This window comes from Phytophthora sojae (assembly GCF_000149755.1).
Source record: "Phytophthora sojae unplaced genomic scaffold PHYSOscaffold_10, whole genome shotgun sequence".
NCBI lineage: Eukaryota > Oomycota > Peronosporomycetes > Peronosporales > Peronosporaceae > Phytophthora > Phytophthora sojae.
The window spans coordinates 1,031,320-1,051,932 of record NW_009258124.1 but is presented as its reverse complement, the minus strand read 5'-3'; the positions used below and the strand labels follow the sequence as shown (position 1 = coordinate 1,051,932).

General features: G+C 54.6%; 8 protein-coding genes across 8 annotated transcripts in view; 3 read left to right on the top strand and 5 right to left on the bottom strand.

Annotated features, from left to right (window-relative positions):
* The window catches only part of PHYSODRAFT_452213 (hypothetical protein), a gene marked incomplete at both ends in the record, with an annotated part of 5,471 nt that extends 717 nt beyond the window's left edge, over positions 1-4,754 (top strand). The window contains 2 exons of the mRNA XM_009537226.1: positions 3,209-3,397; positions 4,671-4,754. Coding sequence (XP_009535521.1) covers positions 3,209-3,397; positions 4,671-4,754 — 273 coding nt within the window. The remainder of the gene's footprint in view (positions 1-3,208; positions 3,398-4,670) is intronic.
* Positions 4,755-5,005: 251 nt separating this feature from the next.
* Positions 5,006-5,356, bottom strand: PHYSODRAFT_252323 (hypothetical protein; the record flags this gene model as incomplete). The annotated part of the gene is made up of 1 exon (XM_009537225.1): positions 5,006-5,356. One exon carries the CDS (start codon positions 5,354-5,356, stop codon positions 5,006-5,008), a length of 351 nt encoding a protein of 116 aa, XP_009535520.1.
* Positions 5,357-6,198: 842 nt separating this feature from the next.
* PHYSODRAFT_305742 (hypothetical protein) lies at positions 6,199-6,591 on the top strand (the record flags this gene model as incomplete). Its single annotated transcript, XM_009537224.1, has 1 exon — positions 6,199-6,591. The coding sequence occupies one exon, from the start codon at positions 6,199-6,201 to the stop codon at positions 6,589-6,591; it is 393 nt and encodes a 130-aa protein (XP_009535519.1).
* Positions 6,592-6,991: 400 nt separating this feature from the next.
* Positions 6,992-8,177, bottom strand: PHYSODRAFT_318756 (hypothetical protein; the record flags this gene model as incomplete). Its single annotated transcript, XM_009537223.1, has 3 exons — positions 6,992-7,708; positions 7,756-7,950; positions 8,094-8,177. 3 exons carry the CDS (start codon positions 8,175-8,177, stop codon positions 6,992-6,994), a joined length of 996 nt encoding a protein of 331 aa, XP_009535518.1.
* Positions 8,178-9,053: 876 nt separating this feature from the next.
* On the bottom strand, positions 9,054-9,302 carry PHYSODRAFT_434762 (hypothetical protein; the record flags this gene model as incomplete). The annotated part of the gene is made up of 1 exon (XM_009537222.1): positions 9,054-9,302. A coding segment is annotated over one exon (249 nt), but the record flags the coding sequence as incomplete, so codon positions are not given.
* Positions 9,303-10,112: 810 nt separating this feature from the next.
* Positions 10,113-12,555, bottom strand: PHYSODRAFT_318755 (hypothetical protein; the record flags this gene model as incomplete). The annotated part of the gene is made up of 7 exons (XM_009537221.1): positions 10,113-10,336; positions 10,397-10,498; positions 10,533-10,766; positions 10,914-11,182; positions 11,209-11,522; positions 11,567-12,023; positions 12,542-12,555. 7 exons carry the CDS (start codon positions 12,553-12,555, stop codon positions 10,113-10,115), a joined length of 1,614 nt encoding a protein of 537 aa, XP_009535516.1.
* A 2,774-nt stretch (positions 12,556-15,329) lies between these two features.
* PHYSODRAFT_305739 (hypothetical protein) lies at positions 15,330-15,698 on the top strand (the record flags this gene model as incomplete). The annotated part of the gene is made up of 1 exon (XM_009537220.1): positions 15,330-15,698. One exon carries the CDS (start codon positions 15,330-15,332, stop codon positions 15,696-15,698), a length of 369 nt encoding a protein of 122 aa, XP_009535515.1.
* Positions 15,699-15,841: 143 nt separating this feature from the next.
* On the bottom strand, positions 15,842-16,522 carry PHYSODRAFT_524249 (hypothetical protein; the record flags this gene model as incomplete). The annotated part of the gene is made up of 2 exons (XM_009537219.1): positions 15,842-16,204; positions 16,307-16,522. The coding sequence occupies 2 exons, from the start codon at positions 16,520-16,522 to the stop codon at positions 15,842-15,844; spliced, it is 579 nt and encodes a 192-aa protein (XP_009535514.1).
* Between the last annotated feature and the right edge of the window lie 4,091 nt (positions 16,523-20,613).

Sequence of the window (20,613 nt, the reverse complement as noted above, 5' to 3'; positions counted from 1 at the left end):
CCGCTTTGGAGCATGCATTATGTTGTTTTGCCAGTTTATCTGAGCACATACATGGGGTGTCATCATTGTCAGTATCACCTACCAAGCTGAACCACCGTCAATCACACCCTACTTCTACGAGCCGCTGTGTGATCCGCAATATCGAGCGACTATCGAAGATACCTACGAAGAGACGGTAGCGCCATTTCTACTGGGCTGTCGCGAGAAGACAATGATTGGAGTGGATGAGCGAGTTTTACAACGTTGTCCGCAAGCTTGATGCGTGGAAGGAGGATGTGCATTGGCGGCTACTGTCGACTAAATGGGACGCAATGACGGTCAATCCTGAGCTTTTCGACGTGGAAACGGACTCGGACGAGCTCACAGATGACCCCACAGGGGCCAAGCACGCGGCCCTGGCAAACGAAGTGCTGGAGCAGCTCGAAGGAGCTTCTCTGAGCTCCACGTTCCGATTGGCAAGCGGTGCAGGCACTGTAAAGCTGGACAGATTGGTTGGGATGCTTGCTCGCAAGGAGATGCTGTCTGATATGATCATTGATTTCGCTGTCATATGTATCTGTGACGCGCTCGGAGATTGCTACGCGTTGGATACGTATGCAGCTACGTGTTGCTGCCCTGACCCGCCCCAGACCCGCATTTGGAGCATGCATTATGTTGTTTTGCCAGTTTATCTGAGCAACATACATGGGGTGTCATCATTGTCAGTATCACCTACCAAGCTGAACCACCGTCAATCACACCCTACTTCTACGAGCCGCTGTGTGATCCGCAATATCGAGCGACTATCGAAGATACCTACGAAGAGACGGTAGCGCCATTTCTACTGGACTGGCGCGAGAAGACAATGATTGGAGTGGATGAGCGAGTTTTACAACGTTGTCCGCAAGCTTGATGCGTGGAAGGAGGATGTGCATTGGCGGCTACTGTCGACTAAATGGGACGCAATGACGGTCAATCCTGAGCTTTTCGACGTGGAAACGGACTCGGACGAGCTCACAGATGACCCCACAGGGGCCAAGCACGCGGCCCTGGCAAACGAAGTGCTGGAGCAGCTCGAAGGAGCTTCTCTGAGCTCCACGTTCCGATTGGCAAGCGGTGCAGGCACTGTAAAGCTGGACAGATTGGTTGGGATGCTTGCTCGCAAGGAGATGCTGTCTGATATGATCATTGATTTCACTGTCATATGTATCTGTGACGCGCTCGGAGATTGCTACGCGTTGGATACGTATGCAGCTACGTGTTGCTGCCCTGACCCGCCCCAGACCCGCATTTGGAGCATGCATTATGTTGTTTTGCCAGTTTATCTGAGCAACATACATGGGGTGTCATCATTGTCAGTATCACCTACCAAGCTGAACCACCGTCAATCACACCCTACTTCTACGAGCCGCTGTGTGATCCGCAATATCGAGCGACTATCGAAGATACCTACGAAGAGACGGTAGCGCCATTTCTACTGGGCTGGCGCGAGAAGACAATGATTGGAGTGGATGAGCGAGTTTTACAACGTTGTCCCCAAGCTTGATGCGTGGAAGGAGGATGTGCATTGGCGGCTACTGTCGACTAAATGGGACGCAATGACGGTCAATCCTGAGCTTTTCGACGTGGAAACGGACTCGGACGAGCTCACAGATGACCCCACAGGGGCCAAGCACGCGGCCCTGGCAAACGAAGTGCTGGAGCAGCTCGAAGGAGCTTCTCTGAGCTCCACGTTCCGATTGGCAAGCGGTGCAGGCACTGTAAAGCTGGACAGATTGGTTGGGATGCTTGCTCGCAAGGAGATGCTGTCTGATATGATCATTGATTTCGCTGTCATATGTATCTGTGACGCGCTCGGAGATTGCTACGCGTTGGATACGTATGCAGCTACGTGTTGCTGCCCTGACCCGCCCCAGACCCGCATTTGGAGCATGCATTATGTTGTTTTGCCAGTTTATCTGAGCAACATACATGGGGTGTCATCATTGTCAGTATCACCTACCAAGCTGAACCACCGTCAATCACACCCTACTTCTACGAGCCGCTGTGTGATCCGCAATATCGAGCGACTATCGAAGATACCTACGAAGAGACGGTAGCGCCATTTCTACTGGGCTGTCGCGAGAAGACAATGATTGGAGTGGATGAGCGAGTTTTACAACGTTGTCCGCAAGCTTGATGCGTGGAAGGAGGATGTGCATTGGCGGCTACTGTCGACTAAATGGGACGCAATGACGGTCAATCCTGAGCTTTTCGACGTGGAAACGGACTCGGACGAGCTCACAGATGACCCCACAGGGGCCAAGCACGCGGCCCTGGCAAACGAAGTGCTGGAGCAGCTCGAAGGAGCTTCTCTGAGCTCCACGTTCCGATTGGCAAGCGGTGCAGGCACTGTAAAGCTGGACAGATTGGTTGGGATGCTTGCTCGCAAGGAGATGCTGTCTGATATGATCATTGATTTCGCTGTCATATGTATCTGTGACGCGCTCGGAGATTGCTACGCGTTGGATACGTATGCAGCTACGTGTTGCTGCCCTGACCCGCCCCAGACCCGCATTTGGAGCATGCATTATGTTGTTTTGCCAGTTTATCTGAGCAACATACATGGGGTGTCATCATTGTCAGTATCACCTACCAAGCTGAACCACCGTCAATCACACCCTACTTCTACGAGCCGCTGTGTGATCCGCAATATCGAGCGACTATCGAAGATACCTACGAAGAGACGGTAGCGCCATTTCTACTGGGCTGGCGCGAGAAGACAATGATTGGAGTGGATGAGCGAGTTTTACAACGTTGTCCGCAAGCTTGATGCGTGGAAGGAGGATGTGCATTGGCGGCTACTGTCGACTAAATGGGACGCAATGACGGTCAATCCTGAGCTTTTCGACGTGGAAACGGACTCGGACGAGCTCACAGATGACCCCACAGGGGCCAAGCACGCGGCCCTGGCAAACGAAGTGCTGGAGCAGCTCGAAGGAGCTTCTCTGAGCTCCACGTTCCGATTGGCAAGCGGTGCAGGCACTGTAAAGCTGGACAGATTGGTTGGGATGCTTGCTCGCAAGGAGATGCTGTCTGATATGATCATTGATTTCGCTGTCATATGTATCTGTGACGCGCTCGGAGATTGCTACGCGTTGGATACGTATGCAGCTACGTGTTGCTGCCCTGACCCGCCCCAGACCCGCATTTGGAGCATGCATTATGTTGTTTTGCCAGTTTATCTGAGCAACATACATGGGGTGTCATCATTGTCAGTATCACCTACCAAGCTGAACCACCGTCAATCACACCCTACTTCTACGAGCCGCTGTGTGATCCGCAATATCGAGCGACTATCGAAGATACCTACGAAGAGACGGTAGCGCCATTTCTACTGGGCTGGCGCGAGAAGACAATGATTGGAGTGGATGAGCGAGTTTTACAACGTTGTCCGCAAGCTTGATGCGTGGAAGGAGGATGTGCATTGGCGGCTACTGTCGACTAAATGGGACGCAATGACGGTCAATCCTGAGCTTTTCGACGTGGAAACGGACTCGGACGAGCTCACAGATGACCCCACAGGGGCCAAGCACGCGGCCCTGGCAAACGAAGTGCTGGAGCAGCTCGAAGGAGCTTCTCTGAGCTCCACGTTCCGATTGGCAAGCGGTGCAGGCACTGTAAAGCTGGACAGATTGGTTGGGATGCTTGCTCGCAAGGAGATGCTGTCTGATATGATCATTGATTTCACTGTCATATGTATCTGTGACGCGCTCGGAGATTGCTACGCGTTGGATACGTATGCAGCTACGTGTTGCTGCCCTGACCCGCCCCAGACCCGCATTTGGAGCATGCATTATGTTGTTTTGCCAGTTTATCTGAGCAACATACATGGGGTGTCATCATTGTCAGTATCACCTACCAAGCTGAACCACCGTCAATCACACCCTACTTCTACGAGCCGCTGTGTGATCCGCAATATCGAGCGACTATCGAAGATACCTACGAAGAGACGGTAGCGCCATTTCTACTGGGCTGTCGCGAGAAGACAATGATTGGAGTGGATGAGCGAGTTTTACAACGTTGTCCGCAAGCTTGATGCGTGGAAGGAGGATGTGCATTGGCGGCTACTGTCGACTAAATGGGACGCAATGACGGTCAATCCTGAGCTTTTCGACGTGGAAACGGACTCGGACGAGCTCACAGATGACCCCACAGGGGCCAAGCACGCGGCCCTGGCAAACGAAGTGCTGGAGCAGCTCGAAGGAGCTTCTCTGAGCTCCACGTTCCGATTGGCAAGCGGTGCAGGCACTGTAAAGCTGGACAGATTGGTTGGGATGCTTGCTCGCAAGGAGATGCTGTCTGATATGATCATTGATTTCGCTGTCATATGTATCTGTGACGCGCTCGGAGATTGCTACGCGTTGGATACGTATGCAGCTACGTGTTGCTGCCCTGACCCGCCCCAGACCCGCATTTGGAGCATGCATTATGTTGTTTTGCCAGTTTATCTGAGCAACATACATGGGGTGTCATCATTGTCAGTATCACCTACCAAGCTGAACCACCGTCAATCACACCCTACTTCTACGAGCCGCTGTGTGATCCGCAATATCGAGCGACTATCGAAGATACCTACGAAGAGACGGTAGCGCCATTTCTACTGGGCTGGCGCGAGAAGACAATGATTGGAGTGGAATATCCTCTTGTAGAATGGTGTGTGGCTGGATGCACCTAGACAGCCCGATGGAATGTCGTGCGGTGTTATGGTGATAGCCCAGGTGTATTGCATGCTGAAGGATTTACCAAGGCCACAGTTTCAGCCGATGACGTTGCCGGCATGCGACTACGTATTATGTGGATGGTACTTATGCAACCTGAAGTGAGTACGATAGCGAACCAAGTAGCCAAGACCGTATATGCAACCGACCTCGAGTTGATGGCAACCGTAAAGACTTGAATATAGCTCAATTGTGACCTCAATGCAGTTTTATTTGTTATCGGCTTGATGTTTTCTTCGTGTTCACAACACGCGCGAAGTATTGGTCTAGTCTTGCTCGAGTAGAGCCTCGAAACACTGTTGCAGCATTACGCCGTACGACACCACGTAGCCGGTTTCACGCACAGACACCCCAAGCACCGTTGCGAGACGGACAGCTTCCTCCTTCTCGTTGGCGAGCATTGTAGCCAGCTCGTCGCGCTCGTTTAAAAGCTTGAGCAAGTACTTGGCGATCTTGTCCAGTCTGTCTTCCATAGCCTCAATTGCCTTGAGCCTAGACATCAACAGACCCTTGCAAACCTTCGCCCTGTGATCTCGCGATAGACGCGTGCCTGCGTCGGTCGTGGGCGGTAGCGGTGAGGCCGGCAGAGCATCGCTGTTAAGGTCGCCTGGTTCCATCTTCTTTCACGCTTAGTGTGCACCAACAGCCGCTTTGATTCTAGATGTCTACTGTGATATTCTGGAGTGCGCTCGGTAACTTTTGCAGTTCCCGTAATTAATCGCAGATAGATTACCGCAAACCCAGTTTTACATAGCAAGCACCATACCATACAGCCTCTACGTTGCTTGGTGCAGTGTTTGCTAGGTGGAAAACCCTTGCTATGGTGCCGTAAGAGCTGTCGTCTTGTCGTAATCACGTTGCCGTAACGCCGTTCATAAATAACCACAAGCACTTGCGCAGAAGCCCATACAGGCCGCCCCGCTACTGTTCCACGTGTTTACCGCGCTCGATGCGCTCATTCGCTCTCGTTCCCAGCGCCCACGCCATTTCTGGCTTTTCAGAAATCCAATATTTTTGTTGCGAGATGCCCGTCCTTTCTGTTGGTGTTGCCCCCCCCCCCCCCCCCAATAAAAATCATGTTAACCAATCAGGTCAAAACGTGTTGCATGTTTATGTAACACTTTCCCAACAGAAGGGTCCCTTATAACCACAACCCCCCCTTGTATACCGGTATCAGGTAGGAACTATGACTTTGGCGATGCGGTAGTAACTTACCCCCGGCATTACTGTAGAGCTTGCTGATCTCGCTCCACAGGTGGGTGAGCTCTGGATTTATGGCATTTATGGTCCTGTGCTTCTTTGCATTGAGGTCTGAAGTTGTCCTCCATAGCCACTTTGACAGGAGAGCTCGTGTCAACATGCATCGAACGCACTGTCGGTCGATCGCGCTTCCGGTGGCCCTCCTCTCGGTTCGCGCTTTTCCGGCCTGTAGCTGCGTTGTCTGCAGTAGCAACGCGCCATGCACGGCTTGCGCAGACAGGGAAGAGAAAGAGAACAGCTGCGTCCGAAAAGGTTCGCAGGTAAGGAAGGAAATGTGCAGTATGGCAATTTATCTACTGACAGAGAATTATTAGTCGTGCTTAGCATTCTCAAGAAGCAGCGTGGCGAAAAAGCTGTCGCGCTTCACCGCCATCCGTTCCATTTACGCTTGACACGCTTGCTAGAAGCCGACGCTACCCTCCTCGTCGGCGTGGCCGTCCCGCTGTACCTACAGGGTTGCACACACATAATCAGTGAGATCAGGATCAAGACTGGTCTCGGTAAAGTATGCAGCACTTACACCCAAGGGTTGACGACCAAGCACAAGAAGACGCGAGACCATCGTGCCTGCGAACCACACGCGGATCCGTGAAGAAACCCCACAGTAACGTTACGTATAATATGACAGTAAGCTGGCTCACCAGGAAGGCTTGGCAAACAAACATCGAACCATTTTGCAGCTTGTTGTTAATAATTTGTTTGTCGAGAAATACGAGGAGCAAGGTTCGGTGGGATCAAAATTCGCATCCAGATGTAGCGGATGAACTACTGTACAGTACTGAATGTGGGAGCGCTTGCAATAGGCAACCAATAGCAATAAGCAAACTTGCCAAAAGTAGGCAAAAAAACAAATGCAGGATGCATGTTTGAAGCTGTAACTTGGATATTCAGTTCTGCACCGCTTCAACGATTGACGCCTTACTGCGCAACCTCGTACCATCGTAGCTGAAACAGAAGCCTACCAGTCGTGAATTCCAGCTCGCTTATTCCTCTCACCCATGCATTTCCTGCCTCTGTAGCTCCATGTCGTGACAAGAAATGGCATCATACGCGGCTTCCAAAGTGTCAACAGAGCACGTGATAGGCGTTCCTTCTGTCGTCTCAAGCGTCTTTCGTGTCAACTTCTTTTCCTCGAAAGGGCGGTACTCACCCTGCAGGAAAACCACCGCGATGACCTGGCGATAAAGCTCTTCTTTCGAAATGAATGGCTTGGGCTTGGGTTCATCAGTCTTGCGCGGTACCACATAGCAGAGCTCTACCGAGAGAATCTCCATCCACTTGCACGCGTGCAAGATATTGAGGAAGTCACAGAATGCCTTGGCGGCGAAACTGTGCTTGGATGCTCTTGTCACCTGGACAAAGCGAACGACACCCCTCGTCTTGTCCAAGAAGACGATGCCGTAGCCACTTTGGTTCCACTTAAACGGCACAAGCCACTGTTTCGTGGATAAGGCTTGCAGTTTCAGCTGCAGCTGCGTGATGTCGAAGTGAACCAGAGGATATTGTTTCCACTCAACGTTTCCCCCGCTAGCCAATTGCTTGAGTGTCAGCGGACCATGTGCCAGACACCCGATGACCCATCCCTCAAAGATGAATCCATCCATTGACGGGTTCATCTGAAGTAAGCTCACTGCTTCCAGAAATTTGTCAGGGCCGAGTTTGATACTGAGTTCTCGAACAGCGTACGAGCTTACAATTCGCTGTTGAGTCTTGTCCATCCCGCCACGGTACAGAGCCAGAAGTCGATTAACTGTACGCCAGACAGCACCCCGGTATCAAATTCAGCGAAGGATTTTAGCGAGCCCACGGCCATAAGGGCTCTGTCAAGTGAGGCCATGGCCCTGCTCGTCTTGACAGCGAACATCATTCGCGCTCTGCCGCCGGCGACGTAATACTTTTTCTCCACCAACGCCACTCGATCTTCATACGGGGTGTTAGCCGCTCCAATCGCCTTGGCCCCATCACGCAGGGCGTGTTCAACACTGTCGAAAAAGATGTTTTCGTTTACGGCAGTGCGGTACTCATCAAGTGTTCACGACAGCAACTCGAACACGTGAAAATTGAGCACCTCCGTTGCTGCGTCTGCCTCCATACCTTCTGGAATAGCGCAGCCTTTGTCTTCAGAATGACCTTCCACATCACGCATCTCCCTGTCGAGTAGCACTTGGTCAGGCACATTGTGTTCGGCTGGAGTGGCCAGTTTATCCAAAGCATCAAGCCAGGGATTGACCTTCTCGCCAGGTATCTCAACGTGAGGCTTAATGGGTTGGTAAGTTTCCGGCCGGTCAGCAAGACCATCGACGTCACTATCACAAGGCGCCGAGAGAGATCATTCCGAGAATACCACTTCCGGCACTCAAGCAATACCGAGTCACACGCCAAGTAACTTTTGTTGTATCCGTCGTAAAATACAATCGCCCTTTTCTCCTGTAACTTCGATGAAAACAGCAAGTTGTTGAGGTCACGATCGTTCCAAGCTTCTGCTGCCCACAATTTCTTACCCTTCACCAAATAACAGAGGAACCTGCTCACTGCTCGATCGAAGTGGATCCACACGATGTCCCACAAATCGCGATCTACGGTACCAAACGCGAAGGCGAAAGCTGCGCATGTCTTGCCTGTTCCAGGTGCCCCGCGAATGATCACCTGTGCGTAGGTGTCAACGGCGTTGCGTTGGCTTTTGCGTCATTCATCCACAGTTTCCGGACGGCAGTACAGCTGTAGGTCGTGGCCTTCTTTAAGGATGGTCGTTCCTGAAATCTTCAGTAGCTTCCAAGGAATGTGGACTAGCCTCTTCTCTGCGTCAAGAGATGGCGTCGGGCAGTCGCTATCCACGAGCTCCCACTCGGCAACTGCACTGTTGCCTTCTGAACTGTTGTGTTCTGTCATCTGCCGCTTCAGATTCGTTGCGACCAACGACTTTGCCTCCTTCCAAAAGAACGATGGTTGCGATAACGCCGGCACAACCGCATCTTCGGTCGTAACCACCACCAGCACGTGGATCTGATCGGTAGAGGGTGGAAGCATCTTGGTCTTGCCAAACAACCAGTACTGGAGAGTCTTCGTGGCTTTCATCGGCTCTCCATTAATCAACGTTTGAATGACTGCGTGCCTCTTCCCTTCCTCCAGCTCCAGCGCAGCATCGCTTTCGTCTGACAGCCACGCGCCGTCCGCCGTCTTCGCCAGGAAGAGCTGCAGGTCACCTGCATCGATGTCCTTCAACTTGTTCGGCTTCTCCGACTGGATCGCCTTCTTCAACGCGGAAACCGACGCACCCTCGTCGATATCCACCTCGAACGCGCTGCAGCGATCGCACAGAAGAGCTTCACCATCTTTCCTCGAGCCGAGCCGGCAGATTCTGGTAGACTTTCAACCAATTGCGCTTTTTCAAGAAACAGTAATGTGACTGGTCAAAAGTGCTGAACTAGCCCACGTTTCATCCAATGGCTAATGGTGGAATAAAAATAGGTGAGCCACACAGTTGTTTGATTCAGAAAAGCATTCAGCATCAGAAATAATACTCGAGCGGGGCGGCCCGATCATCAAAACGAATGCTGCCTCTAAATATGAAAATATGACGAAGTCGACCTCTGGACCCTGATGGAGTAAGTATAAGCGCGTATCCGGTATTTTATCCATCTTGATCCCAAACTTGCTGAGGCGCTCCAGGTCTACCAATATGGAGACGCCTATTACAAGGTGTCCCGCCGTGTGTACAAACGACGTCCAGCTCCGGACGAGCTGGCCAGGGTAGAAGCAGCCTTTTCCGAGTAATTTAGCACTCAAAGAGTCGTAACAAAGACCTTGATCGGTTAATTAAGCCCTAATATTCACATGCTAATACCCGTTGATCCTCCTCGTTGCCTTTGGACTTAACTCCCAGGTCGTGCGACTCTACTCTCCAGCTGGATGTGAATGAAGCTGGTTCATGCCGAAGTTGTGCAGGTAGGCTTCGACTGTACTTACGCATCCGGGAGCATTTGCTTAGCCTCTTGATGGGAAAGTACCATAGGGCTATAGACCCTGATTATTTTCGAAGCGCTGATGGTTAAACCCGGCACCGTATCTTCCAAACTGAGACTGTTCCGTGATATTGTAACGAATGGCTGAAAATCACTCACAAGCAAAGTTGTGGGCACAGCCCTGTAAAACTCGTCCATCGGCGTCTTCAGATACGGGTACTTGTCCTTGTTGAACACTTCTCACGTTGCGCAGCTGAATCGCCAGTAGCGTGGCTGTCGGCATGCCGAACACGACGGCGCACAGCAGGAGAGTGGCGTGGATACCGTGCAGCATCAGCGTCGATTCCGAGTGAGCGGGAGCTTCTCCAGTGAGCGCTCATTCAGGGGGTTGCAACCACCGCCAAGGCCACGGCGCCGTGTCTCCAGGGCCGTCACCAACACTGGGGGCGGACGGGTGCAAGGACACAGGGTCCAGCAAAATACTCAGTGACAGAGCACCGATCGTGAAGCAGAAGCTTGACAAGGTGACGAGGAAGACTGAGGAAGCTGCGGTGGTTCCCGATCCCCACACAGTTATTTATCCACGGGCAATGGTGGTCGAAGCGATACACGCAGCGTCTGCAGGCTGAGCAGTGTTTGGATCGCTGAGGCTTGCGCGTGACACAGGTCGGGCACGGTACAGCGTTATCCTCCGCAGCCAGCAATTCGTAGGCGGGGCGCGTGGAGCGCGGTACGTACCCCGGGTCCTTGATGCAAACTACACGTACATGATACACGTGAAAGTCAAAAACGCCAGCCCCATCGTCTGGTACCGTACAGTCTGGGCAGGAGTCTGGGGTGGCAGGCATGGTACCGCAAAAATCAGCGATAATGTAGTCGTGGTAAGCACCATACCGAAAAAGAAAGCGACAGAGGCACCCTTACGCGAAGGCCAGCAGTCGATCCGACGAACCTGCTTTCAATGCACTTGCTGTGTCGAAGTGTGTGCCTTGCCGTGCAATGTCCATCGCCGTTCTACCGTGCTTGTCCTTGGCTTTCACGGGCGCTCCTTCCACCACCAGTTGCTTGGCCAAGAACGCATCTCCAAGAGCGCTGGCGATCATTAGCGGCGTCTGCTTCTCCGAGTCGCAGATCTTCTGGTTCGCCCCGTAGCCCACCAACAGCATCGCCGTGTATTGGAACCCTTCAAACACGGCCCAGTGCAAGGCCGTCGCCCCGCGGCTGTCCGTTTGGTCGCTCCACGATACACCAATAAACTCACGAACGCTGCATTCCCCGTGCTCGCCGCGTAATGCATCGCCGTCAACCCAGACGAGTTCATCGCATCCAGCGACGCGCCACTATCGATCAACGTGGTGGCACACGCCACAGACGTACACAACATGAGCGCCGTGGCGCGGTGCTTGGACTCTCCACAGCGACTGTCTAGAAAGTCCTGCAGCGTGCCACACGCCAATTCCTGTTCCTGTTCCTGCTCCTGGGTCTCAGTACTGGCGTTGCTGTTGGTCTCGTCATCGATCTCCTCCTTATCCGAGGCGCATTCAGGCGTCCCATGGCCATTCTGGCGTCCGCGCAGCTCTTCTTGTCAGCGCTCCTCATCTTCACCAACGCCTCCTTATCCTCGGGGAAGTACTTCTTGGCCTCCGACACCAGGTACGTCACCACCGTCGGGTGCTCGTAGAGCACTGCGAGGTGCAGCGCGTTCATCTGATGGCGTGCCTCGTGCACCGTCAGCAGGCGGAAGACGCTGTCGGTCACCCGGCGCCGCACCACGTCCGCCAGCTCCCTCTCGGCCCTCTTCTCCTCCTGCCGCTCGGCCGCTTGAGTTGCTTTACTGATGGCCATCTCCACGGCGCTCTGGGCCAGGAAGAAGCCTCCCTTGACGCAGGCCGAGCCCAGCACCTTGGCGGGCGACGCGAAGTAGGCGTATTGGCCCTCAGTGGCGTCTTCTTCTTCTCCGTCCTCTTCTGCGTCGCTCTGGGGCTCGTCCTCATGCTGCGACAAGAGCGTCGCTAAGTTGCCGGGGCGGGGCGGACTTGCCGCCTTGGGCTCGGGCTCCTCGCTGGGCGGATGGCGAAGGGCGAGAAGGCCGAGGACGACGGCGACGACGCCGCGTAGCTGGGCGACAGCAGCGGCCCGAGCCGGAGCCAAAGTTGGAGCGCGAGCCGCCGGACGCCGCCGCGCCGACCAGAGGCGTCAGCTCGGTGGCCGCGTCGGCCTTCGGAGCTCCTCCGACACCAGGTACGTCACCACCGTCGGGTGCAAAGTGAAGTGAACACCATGAGCAACCGTGTTCACTTCAACCATGCTCTCAGCAAACCTACTGAATTAAATTAGTCTCTACAACCTCGGCCGAGTGACGCTCTGATACGTAGAACAGTGCCCGCTGAGCCGAGTACAGTAGAGCTGCCGCGATCACCGTCTGGCATGGCTACATTTCATACCTGTTACACGCCTTCTTCACACAAGGGTCTTCCACGACCCGTACTTCAGCTCATATATGTTGGTCGATTCTGTGGTCTTACCCGCTCAGCATACACCCTTGCGCACAGCGCGCTGCAACCGGCCTTCATCTCGCACTTCGCCACCCTCATGGCCACCAGTGTGTCCGCGCACTCGTCATCGGCATCACCCTCGCAGCCATCGATCTCGCCTTCTTCTGCTTTGATGACGTCGCCTGCATGCTCGCCTTCTCCAGCATAAACTCCGTCTCCGTGACATCGCAACGCACCACAAGACGCTCATCTTACGTCGACGCCCGACTTCTTCCTTCAAAGCCACGTACTCGCAACGCACCGACACTTCTTACGACATGTCTTCAGCTTGAAGAAGACCGCACACTCGCTGAGCAGCTCCCCCTGTTTGCTCAGCAGCTACTGTTGCTTACGGCGCGCCTTCTTCAGCTTGTAGCACGATTTAGGCAGCTCGTCGAACGCCCTCTTCACCGTTTTGGTCTGCAAGACTTCCCGACTCTGCCTCGACGCTCTCGACATTCACCTTCGTCATCGGCCCTGCGTCCTCACTCGTCATCGAGGCAAGGTACTGCGGACACGCATCAACTTGTGCCCCCAGCTCGCTTCTCGCTCAACGCTTTGCATTTACTCGCCGCCATCAACTCGTCGCCCATACGTTCACCACCAACTAATCCACGGATGCTACGCGAAGCACCTCCACGCCTCAGGAGACCGGTCGACGCTCACTAAGCCACACGGGCGTACGCCTCAGGCGCCTACCCTGACAAGCAGCTCACAGCAAACTCGGGAACCCACTGTTTTCCCTCCGCTCTCACTTCCGACGCTGCGCTTTCCTCGCAGTTCCGCAACCTCGTCAGCAACTACATCATTCATTCGCCACACTGCATTGAGATCATTGTACTTGGCTAAATCCCCATTTCAGAGCCTTTCGTCGGTAATTGGCCGTCGACCCTCCACCGCAACCATCTTTATCACTTCAAACCGCGGCAGCTTGCCCCAGCTTTGAGATTCGCCCCACCTTCGCCAGCTTCATATCGTCCGAAAAGTCCACCGGTTCCAACGTCATCCTGAGGCGCTAGCAGGAAAGTTTCTCGTCTCCTACGCAACCGCTACACCGCACTCGCCGTCCTCGCACATTCAGCACGTCTTCAGGCTCAATCCCTTAACACACGTCGTATACTCCGAGGCGCTAGCAGGAAAGTTGCTCGTCTCCTACGCAACCGCTACACCGCACTCGCTGTCCTCGCACATTCAGCACGTCTTCCAGCTCAATCCTTGAATCCCCACTACTCCACAGAATCCCGGCGCCAGGAGGAAAGCCGCTCGTCACCTACGCGACCGCTACTCCGCACTCAGTGTTCCTCGCGCATATGCACGTCTCGCACTTCAATCCCGGATCCGTACTGGTCAACCCCAACAATTCCGCCAAACTATCAGGTTATCAGAAGTCACTCGTTTTCCACTCACCCCCATACTCCGCGAACATCTCGTATGCGCACGTCGTACAGTTCTGGTCTGTTGCAGATGTAAGCGTTCACCACCTCCATCATGCCCACTCACAGCTACGCTCGTAGAACGCACATTGTTCGTAGTTCTGAGCCTGTTGCAGGCTGAAGAACACTCATTGTACCTCGTCCACTCACCTCCCACGATCTCGTCACGTTCTTCGCGCACTGTAGTCGACAGACATCGGCCATAACACCCCCTTGACTTCTTCCAACCTTCTAATTAAGCTCATCGTCTCGAAATTCACCCAAATCGTCACCGAAGCTGCTCCGACTCCTGCTTCCACCTCCATCACGCAGTAGGTGTGTCCCACCGGCACTGACGTCGTCCTCAATGCCGTCACGGCGACTTCCAACGCGACCATCTCCGTCACCGCCGACTCGTTCGTGCTCATGGGGCTCTGTCCGAGCCATGTACCCCACGCCCATAGCGAAAACCCTGCAACTCCGTCCATCAAACAGACCGTGCAGCTTCAATCCAATCTCGACTCCAAGCTCAGGCTGAAGCCTTCTTCGTCGCAACCGGGCGCAGAGCACTGTTCCCTCAGAACTCAGGCCCCTGTATGACCACCATGTAACGAGTCTGCTAACGCCAGCTCGCCAGCGGGCTGTCGCCCGTAGTGCTTTTGCTGTGTCCACGCCAAGGTCCGCTGCCATGAGGGGTTTGTCACTTCAACATCAACACCTGTGGGCCACTGCAAAGCAGCCGGGACCTACGTCCCTATTTATTAACCTCAGTACAACCAGGGCAGCTCGTTGTCGTTCTGCGACTCGCTCTCGTCGTTCGCCAGCTCGTCCACGTCCGTCAGCTCGTCCTCGTTCGTCAGCTCGCCGTGCGCCGCTGCAAGGGCTGCGGGTGCCCCCACTTGCTCTCGTCCGGGTACAAACCCAAGTGAGCGCTCGCTAGCTCGCGCGGCGACGGAGCACGCCACCCGTCGCGCGCTACTCACCACTCGCTTCGATCCGTTCCTCGGACCGCTGCCCACGGCGACCCTCTAGCCCAAAGATCCTTCATGTGCGGTTCTCCGCATGGTTGCCACTTCGGGCTGTCGTTGCCGCTTGGGCTCTGCAACCGCTGCCGCGATCACCGTCTGGCATGGCTACATTTCATACCTGTTACACTGGTGTAGGCGTTTTTGGTTTCGTACTTGGGTTGGTGTTCGTGCTGGCATTTGGTATTGATGCTAAGTAAGAGCTGGAGAGCTGAGTGCGAGTGCTTTATTGCTGCTAAGGTACTACTGCAATATATAAAGAAATCTGCTTACGATACATTGTTCCGCGCGACAACCGACCGTACTCATCGCACTGTGTAGCTTTTGTTGGCTGCGGACCTCGCACTTGCAAACGTATCATCCCCACCAAGTTCGTCATCAACGTTTAAAGAACCGCATGCGTTGGAGTTACGACCTCCTAGTTGCAGTGTCAACCATTCTTTTTGCTTCGTGCAACGCTGCAGCAGCTTATGAGCAGACCAAGACCGCGTCCCACGTACGTTCTGGAGAAACTATCGAGAACAGCGATGAAGCACGTTCCCCCAACTTTTTCAAGCTCTTCAGCACCTACAAACGCATGTACGTCACCAAAAGGTTCGAAGCAATGCGGGTATACCCCAAGTACATGGAGAAGAAGTTTCTGCAGTGGCAAAAAGCGATCGATTCGGGAGAACTCAGCCCGGACACAATCGAGATGTTCACCAAGGACTACGGCTGTGTTCACGCATTTCAAGTCTTCCAAAATATGCACAATGGATTCAAGTAAAAACCTCTTGAATGGTGCAAGAGGACCGTTCGTTTGAATCGGGGTACAGGCCTTGCATTTACTTACGTGAAGAAGTCATAAGCTAAGCTTATGAAAGTTCTGACATCGCGCCGAGTTTTTATTAGTTTTATGATACGACTGAGCTAAACGCCAACAGCTCGAACTTGCGATAAAGCTGCTGTCGTTTCCGTGAGGTTTTCACCGTCCTTGCAGCGATCTTGTTGCTGCTGCTGTTGCAATTCCTGGAGTTCTTTCTGGGCGGCGATATATTTTGCGACTTTCTCCTGCTGGAGTTGCCGCAAGAGCGCGTTGAGAGCGTAGATCTCCGCTCGGCGTCTTTGCTTGGCGTGGGCTACGTGGTTCTGGCGCTTCTTCTCTTGCTCGTGCTTGACTTGTCGAGCGCGTTCTTCTTCACCACGACGCTCTTGCTCAGACTTTTTCCAGACGTTGACACGCCGAGCTGCACGTCTAGCGAGGTCCGCAGCACTTGGAGCTTTACGCAGTGGCTCGTTGTTAGACGATTCTTCCGAGACCGCAGAGTCGGCCGCTGACGTGTCCTCGGGGTTACTGCCGCTGTTGAGACTGCTTGAGGCCGAGTCACAGTGGACGAGCTTCACCTCGATTCCATTCCCAGTGGATTGCTTGGACGACGGAGCCGCTCGAGCTGCCGATTCCTTGATCAATGCTGTGCGTGCAGCGTGAAGTGCTGTCCCGCGTGGCAGTTGCTCGATGGTCGCCACCTCCGCGTATTCGTTGCCAACGAGCACATGACTCTGGCTATTCAGCGCAAGAAGAGGAGAGGAAGCGACATCGACTGCAGCCATCCTTTGTGTCGAAGTTACAATGTGGAAATGGTGGGGGCAACCGAACTCTTCGGATCATAGTCGGTATTGCTTTCGAGGTTTTGAGGCAGGCATGAGGATGATGAGGGTGGTTCTCGTCCTTGGGAGCCTGGCCGTCCGTATCATAGTGAAGGATCCACCGTTCTGAGGAGGGGCTTGCGGGCCTTAGTCTGGTAGTATATTTTTGAACATATACTCTAGTCAACCTTTGTGCATAATCTCGAGGCGACTCAGGTCCTCATGACATGAAGTGGCGTTACTGCTGCGGCTTCTGCTGGCGCATGACCTGCGAGGGGAGCAGCAGCTGGGGGCCCTTGGCCTTTGAGTCTCCGTTCTGCTTTGGAATCCACTTCTTCTGAGCGCCGTGGGCGCTTGATGGGGTGTTGCCTTCTTCCTTCGTCGCGGCAGACTTCTTGCCCTTGCCACCTCGGCTGTGACGCTTGGTTTTAACAGCTTCAGACGTGGTCTCAGTTGTAGCGACCGGCTTCTTCTCGCTCTTGGCAGGTGGTGCAGCTCCAAGCGGAGGGTACTCTTCTTCGCTAGGCGGCATCGGAGCTTGCGGCTGCTGGGGTGGGTACGCTCCGGGCGGCGGGGGCGCGTACATCGGCGCGTACGAGCCGTCAGGCATGAGGAAGAGCTGTGGCTGTTGTCCAGGTAACGGCGGCTGCGCTCCGTAGAAAGCTGGCGGCGGAGGAGGCGCGTACTGCGGAGTAGGAGCCCCAGCCGGCAGTGGAGGCGTCAGCAGCGACGGAGCACCCGAAGACTGATCATACATGTGAGGGAACAGCCCCATCAACGGATCCACAGGTGCAGGCGCTGGAGGTGCCGGGGCCGCAGCCTCGGCTGCCGAAAACAGTGCTGCGACAGAGGGAGCCAACTTTTGTTCTTCAGTCGATGCCGGGGTCGCCGGTGTTGATGCCACTGAAGTTGGTGAGGGCGGTGCTGCTGCGGCCGGCGCCTTGGGCTTCGACTTCGACTTCGGGGCTGCAGCTGCGGCTGGTGCCTTTTCATCGCTTTGAGTGGCAACTTCACCGTCGTAGCTCCACTTTTGAATCAGCTTTTGAATCTTCTCCGGGTTCGGCGGCGCTGGCACAGCACTGGGAATTGGTGGTGGGACCAGCGGGCCTGGAGGCGCCACGGGAGTCTTGTCATTTGCCTTCAGGATTTTCTTCGGCACGCGGGTGTTGGTGCTGATAACAGGAGCTCCATCCCTCGTCCGTTGCTGCGGTGGACCGTTGGTGTGGCGCGCACTTGCGCTCTGCGACTGCTTCGAGCGGCTATTGTGGTTCTGGTTCTTACTGCCGGGCGGAAGCGACACGCAGAGCAGGTTGTTCCAGGCCACGATCTTGCCGCGGTCGAGGCTCGTCGTCCCGTACAACGCCTCACCACCGGTGAAGCTCTCGTCAAACAGCACCTCCACGCACCGACTACTCACGTGGGTGGCAACCACTGTGCCACGGTGGCCGAAAGGAACTCCGCGTGCGCTGATATTAATCACTCGGTCACCTAGGTTTGGCGCCCCCTTGTTCTTGGATGAACGCTGCGAAACTTCGTGTCCCGTCAGGTCCTGGTTCACCAATGGGTTGGGACGGAACAGATCCGCGGCATTGATTGTGGCCACAACAGGTGCACGTCTCTGCTCTTCAACAGCCTTGGCGCGCTCCGAGGCACGCAAAGTTCCGGCAGCTTCCATCGCTCGGACAGCGTTCAGTGCAATGTACTCGGAGGTGATGGGGACATGCTTCGAGTGCTCGCTCGAGCCCAAGCGCTGCTGCTCAATCCACTGCTTAACCGCCTCAGCCTTCACCTCCACACGCTCGGCGTCGTCAATGCCAAACACGTCCTTGCCTTGGTAGGTCGTTGCGAAGGGTAGACGGCTCAGGTTTCGAACAACTTCGGGGAATGCTTTCTGGTAGCCTGCAATTACCTGCACAGCACGCTCAGTGTACTCCCAAGCGGTCGAACTTCCGTTCCGACCCTGGGATGGACCGGAGTTAGAATCACCGCTCTCGTTGCCGCTACTTCCAACAATCTTCACAATATCACCCTTCCGCCAGACATTGACATCGTCGCTGGAGCTAGAGCTGCTGTTGTCACGGCTGACGAGACGGCAGTATCCAGGGAGCAGCAATTCCTTGCGGTAGCGAATGTTCAGGCCGATGTCCGTGCCGCTCGGCTTGATAATCACGCTGCCGGTGATCAGGCCCAAAGTGGAGGCCGAGATCCCCAGCTTCTGCGCCACCAAATAACCCGGGAAGAACTTGTCCGAGATTTTCTGTGCGATGACGTAGCCAAACGGCGGCTCCTGGTCAATGGTGTTCACATGAACTGTCACAGTGTGCTGCTCTTCGTCCTGCGAACGCACGATAGCGGTACAGCCTAGCCACTTGCCGCGCGTGATGAGAGCCTTCGAATCCACTGGGAAGCGCTCATTCAGAGGCAACACGCCTGATTCTTCAAATCGCGCGTCAAGAAGCTTCCGGTTGCGCACCGAGAGCTGCGCGGGCACGAACGCTTCGGTGTCGCCGAACTTCTTCTCGATGGCACCTGTAATCGGGTTCGACACCATACCTTGGAGAGGCAGCACGTGCAAGACTGTAGTGATTCCGGTCCTACCGAGGTCGATACCGCCACTGCCCGGAATTCCGCGACCAGACAGCAGCTTGACCACCTCTGTCTGCGCATAATACGCCCACGCGCTCTTCTCGTCTGAGCCATACGGTGTAAAGACCACCTCGTTCTTCTTGCGACCGTGGTTGTTGTGCTTGCGAGACGACTGCTTCAAGCGGTATTCTCCAGACAGTGTGCTGATACCCACAACAAGCACCTCGTGGAGATTCGGCCAGTTTGCCAGGACGGTCGTACCCAGCAGCTCACTAGGGTTGATATCCTCCGGGGTAGCGTCACTCTTGTCGTTCAACTTTCCAGAGGGCGGCAGTTGAAGAATTAGGCTGGACTTGCGCGAACTCATTCCAAAGCAGTTCAAGCCGACGCTTGCGATGCGCGTGCTCTCAAGAGGAACCGTGTAGAGTGACGGGAAACCAGCCAGGGGGAGCACAACACCGTCCATCAACTTACTCTTGAACTCGCCTCCAGGAATCGGCGGCAAATCATAGTCTTCCACGCGCGTGCTACAGTAGAGCACGTCGGGAAAGCCAACAACTCCAGGAAGAGTGGATTTCAAGGTGTCCAGCACATCCAGGTCTCGAACAATGCGAATAGGCAGGTGTTGCAGCTTATTTCGCCGTTTCTCGGCTTCCGTAAGCCGCGAATCCGGGCAGTACTGCGCGATGGCTTGTTTCAGCAGTGCCACATCGATGAAAGGCAAGAGATTCACGCCTTCCCACGCGTTGCGCTTGCCTTCCATATCAATGGCAAACGTTTCTGGATAAAAGTGCTTGATCGGCGACAGTGGCGACACCATGAGGAATCGGTAAGGCTCAGGCACAAGGTTGGCGCTTGAGGCAGGCAGATTGGACATGAGCTGTTCAAAAGGCAGGAGCGGTCCGGCAATCGCTGGGTCTTCATCAAACTTCACATTCGTAATCATGTCCTCGATGTCAGTGAGATCTGACACCATGGGGGCGTAATGGTAGGGGTAGTACCACGCCCACGACTGCGGGCCCTGGAAGTAGTAGGCAAGGCACCACACCAATGCCTCCATGTACGACTTCTTCACTTGTTCCAGTTCCTTATTACCGGCGTCACCGTTACCTCGCTTGATACCGTACTTCCGCTCGTAGTAATTCCACTTCGTATCCTGGAAACTCTCGCTGCCAACCAGCATCAGCACTTCGCGGTCCTCCTTCTCAATCTCGAGCGATAATCTGGCCGCCTCGCGTCCATCGAGTGCCTCAAGCAGCAAGCGCTCCGCTGCCTCCTCCTCGTCTTCGTCTTCATCATCAACTAACGGCGGCGGGAGGTCATCGTCGTCGTCGTCACGCAGGGCCATAATAGCTTTCTGGACCTCCACTTCATTAACATCATGCTGCTTGGCCTGCTGCCGTCCGCCGCGTCGTCCGGAGCGTCGCTTCTCCTCCATGGCTCGGTTGATCAGAATCTCCTCCTCTTGG